Below are 12,154 nucleotides of genomic sequence, written 5' to 3'. Positions count from 1 at the left end.
ACTCAACTAGACTATTGGACTTATTTTACTAGTATTAAATTGCATTCAACATATTCCAATTTTGAGATTTATAAAATGTTTGAAAAATTGAAAACTTAACCTGCATGTTTTCTGATCTGTTGTGAGGGCTCTGAGTGCCAAATATATATTTTTGTTCACTTATTTATGCAGGTTATGATTTTTTGGTTTATTCAAATGTAGCTGTTATGCTGCCCAATTTTCTAAAATATAAAGGGAATATGTTTCTTTCTTTTCATGTTTACCTGCATTTGGTTATACCGATGAGAGCCATAGTGATCATGATTGGTGCATTGTTGTTTCACGACCTAGTCTCTGTGTCATCATAGGTAGATCAGGTGTCCACTCACCTGTAGGTGTAAAGACCTAGCATCTGTATACAGGAAGTGTTTTGAGCCTCCCCCTTGTGGTGGTTATCAGGTCCGACTACCCGGTTTAGGATGTCAGATTTTCTATGGTGGGTAACGGGAACTAGGGATCTAGTGGACAGTGTGATGTGCACTTGTAGCTATGCTCTTATGATTATTTGTGGTTTCTCTCTATTTTGGTTTATACATGATGATGTATGTTTTGTTTTCAAAGCTAACCATGCATGGGTTGTATTAAACTTTTGGGTCCTATGTTATTAGTTGTTTTCGTACTGGGCTTTATAAACTCACTCCTATCTCTCCCATTCCAGGAGCATAGTGACGTGAACGTGGAAAAGATGAATTATCGATGGAGCCTATGTGTTTAGCCTATTTCTATTTCGTGTCATTATCTTATCTTTTGAGCATTATATATGTATTCGACTTCGAATCTAATGATTGTTATATCTGAATGAGCTATGAAATAGTTAGAGATGAGGAATGGTGGATGCTAAGTATTATTTTGGGTGTTTATGACTTATTAAATTTAACTATTTGGTGATTACATAACTGTTGGAATATTATTGTTTTATGTATAATGATAAATGATCATACATTTATCACTAACATTTTTATATATAATTATATGAGTTATTTCATTGTTTTAACTTATAATTATAGTATAATTTAATATAAATTAAATGATCATTTATAAAGACTACTTTCCAAACAAAGGTCAAAGTTTGACCTTGTACCACTCAAATTATAGATATTACAAATCTGACACTCAAATTATGGATATTACAAATCTGACACGGCCTAGGGCTCGGGTCGTGACAGTTTATCATATAGATACATATGTTCTCTATATATATATATTACTGAACATAAGACAACTTAATTAGCACGAACGTATCATTTGAAAACGCAATGATGTTATATATAAACCCAATAATTATATTTATTAAACGCAAATTAATACAAACAATACGATACATATAATACACAATACCTTACAAATTAAGGCTATGTAGCCTACGTACGTACTAATTGATAGATTTTTACGAGGCACTACAGGGAACCTCAGATCGATCAGCAACTAATATTGTTGCTCTATTTATTTATACCTAAAACACCATTATTATTTCAGACCTTTATTCATATTTCTTTCACAGAAAACAGAGTTACCGAACTCAAACACTTCCGAGAATGGCATTACTATATTTGTTCTGAACATCCCAAAACTTGTTCCACAACATCACACCTCCATACCTTTTATACTTCTTAATTGTCGGAAGAACCCTCAACTTCAGAACACTTGGCGGAATGTACCCGTTTCCGGCTGCGTTCTTCGCCGCCGGCAACCCCATGAAGATCATTTTGGCGTTAGGTAATTTTTTGTTCCATTTGTCCCATGACTCGAGCAGGTTCTTCACAGAACCTGTTTTGGCGTTATACTGGCATGGACCATTGTTGTAAAACTGAATCCAAACATAGTCAAAGCTGACGGCCTGAATCGCCTCACCAACAAACCTATCAGGAAATGGACACTGAGGAGCTGCACTCAGTTTAACTTTGGTGCTGTGAGCCTTTAAAGCCTTTGCCAGATCGTCATAGTGTTGTGTGTTTCCGAGCTCGATGTCGAAATCTATTCCGTCCAAAACGGCGTCACCTAAGGGACGAGAGTTGGACTTGCCACCCAAGAAGTTGTTCCACAAGTAGTCCGCCACCTTTTTGGCGTCGGCTCTGGAAGTTAGAGTGTACTTTCCAATGCCTCCTCCAATGGAGAGAAGAACTTTGATCCCTTTCTTTTGACAAGCCTTTATGCCTTTGCTCGCCACCCGACAGCCGCCGCTGGCGGGGTTGCAGTGGCTGGCGAGGTTGAGTTCGGGTGTTTGGCCGTTGCCGAACTTGTTGAGAAAAGAAAGGATGACATATTTGTATCTTCCGGAATTGCATGTCTCGAGAAGGGTTCCCTCGTTACTGGCTTGGCCCCAGTAGATGGCTATGTCACCAGCATTAGAGGTTTGGGCTAAGAAGGCCAAGGTTGAAATAATACCAAGGACTAGAAAAGTGATCACTTGGTGAGAATCTCTCGTCATTTTGCTAAACTTTCTTTAGTATTATGTTTTGCTTTTGTTGTGATGGTACTACAAGTTTAGTCTTCTCTATTTATAGGCTTTCAAACCCCCTAGAACTATGTTCCAAGAGTCACGGGTTTTGGCTTAAATCATGTGGAATTTGAAGTCAACCTTTTGGGTTTCTTGTTCATTAATTACGTGATAATAAGAATTCCCTAGTCCTACGGTCTATATTTTTAAATCATAAAAATACTCTCTACCTTCGAGACAGCGCATAGATATCTGATGGCTCCAATATTAATCAGCTAAAAATGTTGTCGAAATTCTTAATTGTACATATTAATTATTCGTACATTGGCATATAGTTTTGGATATAGGATAATAGTTATATATAATATTCAATTTCATCGAAGAAGACTCTAAAATAAACAACATTTTAAAATGCTACATTAGCGGCTACAGCTATGGAACACAGGATATATATATATATATATATATTTATATAATATGCTAGCAACGTTTCTAATAGCTAGGTCCACATATATGTTCCTTAGGTTATAAACAAGTCATGACTCATAGCCCTCTTCAGAAGTCACGGCAGTCGGTAGTCTAATACTAATAGAGTAATAGTCGTCATTATCCTATATTTATTTAATGTTCAAACGAATTGGAATTTATTTAGTGATAATATAAATATGTCGTGAAAGAAGGAATATATATATATATATATTTAGCGGAATTCTCCCACAGGAGTTTTATTTTAAGCCCTATCGGTAGGGCTCTTAGTATTCTCAACCTGTAAATAGTTTTTGGTGCGACTTTTTTTATGATCGTGTATATTGTAGTTATTTAGAGCATCCTGCAAATTTTCAGAAAATTCCGAATAGTTTACAGTATCGAAAATTAGGTTCAAATATGTTCTTGCACGCGTGACTAATTTTTTTATGCGCGTGGAAAACAACATGTTTGAACCTAGTTTTCGATACTCTAAACTATTTGGAATTTTCTGAAAATTTGCAGGATGCTCTAAACAGCTACAATATTCACGGTTATAAAAAAAAATCACGCCAAAAACTGTTCACGGGTCGAGAAACACTAAAAACCTTACCGTCAGGGCTTAAAGTGAAACACCACTAGAATTGTCCTATATGTTTATATATAAATATATATATATATATATATATATACACGAAGTCAAGAGAGAGAGAGAAGACATATAAGGCACTCGAACATTTTTAACAAAAAAAAATTACTAAAGCTAGACTAGTCGGTGACACGCATGTGCACCGGTAAAATATGATGACCTTGGATTCAGATTTAGATTTATCTAAATATTAAAAGTTGTTAACGGTAGTTTAGTGCCTGTATTGTGTAGTAATAGTAGGGAAAATTGAATTTTTAGAGCGACTGTAAATCTCTCAAATATCATTTGAGAATAAAATTTCTTGTTGTATCCAAAACTTAGATTTTGGTTCGAATTATTAGCGAAAATAATCAAACGATTCCGCTGATACATTCAAGAAGCTAAACATTTTACAATTAGTAAACTAAATTTATTGTGTAAAACCTACTATGACAAAATCTTCTATACATAGTTTGCAAAAAAAGTAATAAATTATTTATTTTCTTATTATTGTAATGCGCTAAAAACTGTTATATATAAATAAATTTTATAGTAGGGAGGGGATGTTAGTTTAGTTCTTATCGGTAAGGACATTTTTGTTTTCGGTATATATAGAAACTTGTAAATATAGCTACGCTTTGCATGGTTTTATAATATTACAAGATTATATTTGTTTAATTATTTTATAATATTTATTTAAAAAGAATATAATATGAGTAAGAAAATAATAATTTTTTATAATAATAGAAAATTATAATTTTTGTGTACACACTAATGGATTAGATCATCACTTAATGTTGTCTCAATTTTTTTTTCAACCTGCTAATAATTTTTATAATTCTATTTTATTTTTTTTTCTTTCTCTTTTCTCTTATATAATTATAACACGACAAAAATAAATTAATATTATAGGATTTTAATCCTTAAGTATCTTGAATTTATTAACATGTTAGAGCATGTATATTTTTTTTTTCAAAACTAACTCAATATCACAACACCATATAAATTTTTATATGCCTAGATTGTGAATTGGCTTTAAAAAAAAAAAAAAAAAGTGATGCAATATATTTATATATATTTACATTCTGGGTACACTATTATGTTATATGTATTCATTCGATCTTGTTATAATATATATTTGTCATTTTTTCCAATATATAATTTACAAAATAAAATAATATATAAATATAAATAATATGTTAAATATTAATATAAATTTGATGAACTCAAAAAAAAAAATATTGGGCAAGATTGAGTTAAATCAATCACTCATATAAGAAAAAAATATTAATATTTTGACAAATCAAAGTGAATGAATGACACTATATTTATAGCCTAAAAGTATAACATGGTTTGTAAATCATGCGGGACTATCAGAATTTTTTTAATTGTTAATTAATTCTTTCTTATAATAAATGTTAAATAAAATAAGAAAAAATCACAAATTATGAGAAAATGCTTGCAAAAGAGTCATTTGGTATTTTATTTCACATGGCTTATAAATATATATATATATATAAATATATATATGCATATTAAAATAATAATTTATACTTATACGTGTTCAAATTTATTTTACTTCTAATTGCACGTATCAGCCCAATAATTAATAACCATACATTATAAAAAGTTGAATAAAAAATGAGAAAATAGATGGATTGGTTTGAAGATATTTTAAAGTGTCACATTATCTCATTGAGACTCTTATATATATATATATAGATTATACATATCATTTAAATAAAAGAATTAAATAAATCAAATTAGAATTTAAATTTAAATTATAGATGACATTAAGATATATTTTTTGTAAATCTATTTACATTTAAATAAAATCATAAATAATTTGAATAAATGTTTATTGCTATAATTATTATTACTATCAACCATAAATTAGAAAAAGTAAAATAAAAAATGATAAAAATAGAGAAAGAGTAGGATAAGAAAAAGTAGAAATTACTTGTTTGGAACCTTTATTTTTATAGATATTAATAATCATATAGATTGATATTGATATATATATATATATTTATAGATATTTTTCCCTAAATTAATAATCATAAATTTGAAAAAGTAGAATAAAAAAAATGAGAAAATAAAAATAGAAGTTTGGAAAAAATTTAGAGTGTCATATCATCTATTATTATACTTGTGTTTCCATATTGTAAAGAAAATTAAAATTTTAATAATAATAGCAAGAAGAATAATAGTATTATTATTTTTTTTAGATATTTTATAATAGTACTATTACTTTTGGGGAAATGATCCAATATACGATTTTTTTTTACTTTTTCTTTACATTTTTACGTCAATTATTATTGTAGTTCATTAATATATATTGTTTTTTTTTTCTTCTGAAAATACTGTTTTCTTTTATTTACTTCTGTAGTTTACTGTTTCTTATTCATTCTCTCTCTTTTTCATTTTCTACTTAGACCACAAATGAGTGGTTTTTCCACTTTTAGAACACTCTGTTGGGAAAACTTATACACGATATTTATTTATTTTCATTGTAGATCTAATATTAAACAAGTTAATATGAGACAACCTAGAACATGTTTCTAAAATTGAATTAAAAAAATAATAATGATAATAATACTTACATTATACACAGCGAAATGAATGAGTCCTTCATTCACTTTCTCTAACCCTTGTATCCTTTCTATCACAGAGAAACTGAACCGATCTTCAATTTTCTTCACAGTCTTCCAAAGTATCATTGGAATCACCTAGACTAGTTTGGGCAATTCTCAACACATGAGATAGATACAAAGAGAATAAGAGAAAAGAACAATAAGACTTAGAAAATGACTTATGTTTAGAGAGAATCTAAAACCTATCAAAAAACCAGTGTCTGTCATCTAATTTCAACTCTCACTTAACATTCATTTTATAGACTTTTTAGGTCATTTATTTTATTAAAAATCAATAAAATAATAGTCAATAATCAGCCCTAGGTCAAAATTATCATGGGCTTTAGGCTTGTGAAATTTCTCATTTGATTATAAGCTCATTGGACTTAAAATCAAGGTCTATATTATTTTTTACTGATTTAATTAATTTAATAATTATTTAAATCCTTTATCAAATTAATTATTTATAATTTGAACATTGATTTAAGCTTATTTGCTAATTTAGATACCAATTTATCTTAATTAATAAATTTGCCCAAATTTCTCTTTTCTTCTCTAAATTGTATAACTCTGTGAAACTATCCAAAATTGACCTGGCCAACTTTGATAATTCTAATTGACAATTAAATCAATTAATTGAGACTATCTAGATGATTTTATCCAAGGTATAGTGGGGACCATGGGCCTGTGAAATCAAGCTCCAATAAGTTATCATAAATCTAACAAATAAATTTACTAACTTTTTAATTCCTCGTGGACTCAGAATTGCACTCTTGAATACATAGAACGCTCTTTAAAAAATATAGATACACTATTAATTATCCATTGTTACAACCATAATTGTCACTCAATCATCTATTGATAGTCTACAATGAGTTGGGACTAAAATATTGCTTTACCCCTCATTGTATTTTATCCTTAAAACACTTAGTTCCTTGTAAATGATATTTCAGTAAACTAATATTAATTACTGAAATGAGATCTCTATCATTTAGCACCTTGAACCAAACTAAAAGGAAACCATCGTTTCACTTCTTCATCAGAAGCTATAGATGTTCATCTCTATGATTAACACTCCCACTCAATTACACTACCGAGTTCCCAAGATGTATGTATGGGCTAGTCCGTAGGGTAAGTTGGTAACAAACAAGTCAAAGAACTCAAATAATACAATCAGTTAAAATTCTAACTACTCAGAATTGAGATTGAATGACCTATGGTCAACTATATGATATGACTAGAATAAATAATAACGGTATGTTTACTTATCTTATCAACTGTCAATATCAGTCCAGTCCAATGTAACAAATACATTCGATCTTATCTACTTTGCTAATATTCTGGAAATAACATAACATTGTGATGTGTAAGTATAATATATCATAGGTTGACAGGTCAGTGTAAATCATGTGCACTTACTAATATTAGGGCTAACTTATTTTGAACATATAATTATATTTATATTCCACTATGATTACGTCACTATAAATACTGTAACGCCCTAAACTCCAGGGACCGTTACGGTGCACCTTGTAAACAGTGCCAAACTCGCTAATCGAGTCATTTGGCCAAAATCGTGTAACTAAGTATGATTAGCGGTTTAGGGATTAAATTTTTTAGTTAAGATATAACGTTTCATTAGAACGTTTAATATATACATTGGGATCCCAAAAATATAATTTAAAGGTCCATTACAGAAGATATTTACATCGTGCAGGTCTAAGCAGCAAAACAGGGTTTAACCCTAGCTCCTTTCCTTCAAACCTCGTCCGTGGCGATCGAGCAGCTGCATATGTACACATCGACACCTAAGCTCTCCAACTCAAGGATGGTCTAGCTTTCTTTTGCCTTTACCTGCACCACATAGCACCCGTGAGCCGAAGCCCAGCAAGAAAACTCGATATGCTCATGAACAGTAATAACATGTCATCAAATTATCAGGCACACGCCTAGCAGATATAGCCTTAACCAAGCAAGCAAACTGATTCGCACATAATGATGGGTATCCAGGATAAAGAATCCTGCCCTCCTGAGTGGACGCTTATCAAGTCAATCTCAATCAGATAAGTGTTTATCACTGGTGGTTCCGGTAACCATACTGGGCTGATAGCCCTGAATAGAGTAGTGACAGTGGTACAAGAAACTAAGGTGGGTTCCGTTCCCTTTATAAATAAGTGATCCTTTCACTAGCTTAAACAGGATATGTGCATGATGATTAGTCACCAACATAACCTTCCTCATGACCCTAGAGTCACAACTATGGAACACTGTTCCCTAGCCATGTGACAAGCAGTCACCTAGGCCTTAGGCCCTGGCTCTGAGTAACTAGTCCTAGACTAGCCAAGCGCTTATAATTTTCATCGACCTTCACGTCGGTCCAGCATTAATACCCAATATGAGTCATTCAATGCCGATATCAATTATATCTAATCTTCATTCGGCCCTGCGACCTCGACGCTTATGCCATTTCTGACTCTCATGTCAGTAATACGCGGCCAGTGCCGATTCCGAACAGTTGGTGCCACACACACAAGTAAGCAATGCCACCAAACATATATCATATGTCAAATATCCGAATATAAGGCATTCAGCATGCTTACTTAACAACTGCTAGCATAATTAGGACCATGCATAAACACGGAGGCTCAAGCTCTGAACATTCTCATATTCAATAATCATAGCATGCCCTAACCACATGTTTCTCGTGCAGCACATGCATCACATTTAATCACTTGACATGCCTCAATCATAACCATGCATGTCACATTTAATCAACCAACATGCATCAAGAATAACCATGCATGTCACATATATACAGGGTGCAGTTTTCTTACCTCAGATTCAAGCTAGAATGAATAAAAGAACGATCCTTGAGAACGATCAACTTTAGTCCTTTGGCGATCACCTAGTCATAACCAAATACGGAACATCATCAATAAAAATAATCAATATAGGTTCCCAAACCAATATCTAGCCTTCGGGACATCAATCCAAACTATTCCAAGTAGTAGGTGCAATCCCGAGGCCTAAAACCATGTTCCCGGGGTCAAAACGCACAAACGGCCTCAACCCTGCTCAAGGGCTGCGGCCCCCAGCCAAACCAGAAGCAAGGGCCGCGACGCCCAGCAAGCACAAAACTAGACCACCTGCTTCTTCGAGCTAGGGCCGCGGCGCCCAAGAACAGGGCCGCGACGCCCAAGAACAGGGCTGCGGCGCCCAAGAACAGGGCCGCAGCCCCCAACCCTGGGCCATCCCCAAACACGATTTTTAACTTCCCAAATCCTCCAAAAACATGCCTAAACATTCCCAAATCATCAAATCAAAGCTGCCAAGCTTCCCAATGGTCCAAAGCCATAAAAACCCAAGGCTCAATCAAACCAAAAACTCAACGATTCACAAAGTCCAATTCTAAGCTTAAAACTTTAAAAACTTAAAACTGAAACTTAGATTACCTTCGATTAAGTTGTTTTCCGTCAAATCCTTCGGTTAAGAAGCTTCTAATCTTTCCTCGGATCGTTATGCCTCGACCCTCGCTTGATTCCGACTCCTAGAACTCAAGATTTCTTCAAAAAGGCTTCGGACGGTAAAATGAGCTAACGAGAGAGAGAGAATTTATTTTCTAACGTACGTTCTATCTGACAAGCTACTTCAAGCTTAAGTAACCTCAAATAAAACCTAGTGCTCGGGGTCCCGAAAACACCCCCGGGGACATTATAGTCAAAACTTCCAGAATTTTCTCCTGACCTCAAATACTCCTAATTTATCATCAAATAAACATTCTTATTACCCAATAATCGACCCCGTTATGACAAAACCGCTAACTCATAATATAAGATCGTCTCATGCCGAATAGCTCGAATATATCTCCATAATAATTCAGTTTCATTCACAAATTAAAATATGCACCCAAATATACAATTATGCCCTCAGTGGGCCAAATTACCAAAATGCCCTTATAATTATAAATACCCCCATATGCATGCATTTAACATCATATTATAATATAATTCACATAAACATGCATATAATCATTTAATATCATAATACTTCAATTATGGCCCTCCCGGCCTCCTAATCAAGGTCCTAACCCTTATTAGGAAATTCGGGGCATTACAACTATCCGCTCCTTATAGAAATTTCGTCCTCGAAATTTACTCAAACAGCTCGGAATAAGAATTCTGCACAGTTGACTCCAATTTCCCAGGTCGCTTCCTCGACCTCACTGTCTCTATAGTGTTACCTTAACCCAAGGTACATTCTGTTCAACAGAATCTTATTACTTCTGTTACAGTCTGAATTGGCTATTCCTTACCGGAATACTTAACCTTAATCTTCATATTCTTATGACTCAACTCATAAGTTCCTTTAACCCATGTCCACTGCATGGAGGTACATAGCACACTGTATACAACTGACAGTGCCAAAGATAAGGCTGATCCAGAGTCAACCGAACCAGATATATCCAGGATTCAACCGCCAAGGTAATCTAGGGCTCAGCTTGCCTTAACTCCTCACCTCTTTCCATGGTGATACTTTAAAGAAGATACATTCTTCCACCTGGAATTCCACCTTCCTACTTTTCAATTCAGTAAAAATTTTCCATTCATTATGAGAAGTGAGCATCCAAGCTTCAATCTCTAGCAATCTCATTAGTCCCATGAACCACCTTAGGATCCAGATATATACCAACTCATTCATCTTATAAGATGTTCTTCCAATAATAATTGGATAACCCTCTCTCTCTGATTTACCACCAGTCTAAGAGTAGTAAACTGTATTGAATTCCATCTATATTCTCATTGCCTTCTTAACCCTTCCAAAACTTGGAAGTCGCACTAGAGTCTTCATCTAATAAGATAAACCTTGAGTTCTCAAGAAGACGCTCTATCCCTCTCACAAAGAGATTTGAATACTGATCAGCCGTATTATTTACTTATCCTTGCTGATAAGAATGAACTCACTTGGACTACTGTCCACAATGACCCAATGCCAACTCACGCTGATCCACTAACCTGGAAATTCCACCGCGAACCTCATCGCGATGCTCTCTTATTCCCATTATGAAATACTCAAAGGCTGTAATGGCCTTGCTGATTCCTGATACTCTGTCTTGACCTGCTAACAGGTTAAGAACTTTACCACGTATTCCATTACATCCCTCTCCATCTCAGGCCACCACTATATAGCTTTCATATCCTATTACCTTTCCATGATGCCTGAATGAAGCGAATAAAAGAATAGCGTGAGATTCATCCAGAATCTCCCAACTAATCTCGATGTCCATCGGATTCCAAATCCGACCCTTATACCATAATAGGTTTATATCTGACACTATACAACTCTTAGCTAATCTAGCTAAGACTTTCCATTCAGTCTTTTCTGTTTGTGGTTCACTTAATCATCTTTTCTCTTTATCCTTTCTGAAATGATAATCTCAAACATAAAACTGGCCACCTGGCCCACCAGAAACTCTACTCTAGTTCTGGTCAGATCCTTTAACCAACATATTGCTTAGGCAATTACTTTTCTCTATCAGTGAGATGTCATAATAACCCACAAACTAATTCTGATCTGCAAGAAGACTTAGAACTCTTTCCCAAGGCACCTGAAATATCCTTACCACCCAAGGACTCTCCTGCCCCTAAGATATTCTTTAACCTTGGCAAATCTCCGTAGAGAGAATACCACAATACCATCGTCCAGGACGATCATAAATCCCATTCAAATAAACCTTTGAATGCTCTATTCATTTGATTTACAAACACTTGGCATTAACACAGTTTCCCAAATCATGCTCAGCACTCCCAGTGCTCTTATCTGATACAAACACCATCTTTTATATAACTCTCTCTCTCATCTCTAACTAGTCCTAACCAGATCCAAGATCCACCTTAAAGAATTCCATCTTACTCACTAGTTGAACCTTTAATTCTAACAATTTTGTTGAACCCT

The 12,154-nt window shown here is 33.8% G+C and overlaps 1 protein-coding gene across 1 annotated transcript; it reads right to left on the bottom strand.

Moving 5' to 3' along the window:
- Window positions 1-1,503: 1,503 nt before the first annotated feature.
- LOC133778955 (hevamine-A-like) lies at window positions 1,504-11,261 on the bottom strand. Its single transcript, XM_062218965.1, has 4 exons — window positions 11,215-11,261; window positions 10,750-10,868; window positions 10,596-10,634; window positions 1,504-2,397 (listed from the first exon to the last, which is right to left on the bottom strand). The coding sequence occupies exons 1-4, from the start codon at window positions 11,259-11,261 to the stop codon at window positions 1,559-1,561; spliced, it is 1,044 nt and encodes a 347-aa protein (XP_062074949.1). The 3' UTR covers window positions 1,504-1,558.
- Window positions 11,262-12,154: the final 893 nt, after the last annotated feature.

This window comes from Humulus lupulus, chromosome 5, assembly GCF_963169125.1.
Source record: "Humulus lupulus chromosome 5, drHumLupu1.1, whole genome shotgun sequence".
Lineage (NCBI taxonomy): Eukaryota > Viridiplantae > Streptophyta > Magnoliopsida > Rosales > Cannabaceae > Humulus > Humulus lupulus.
This window is presented reverse-complemented; position numbering and strand designations above follow the sequence as displayed.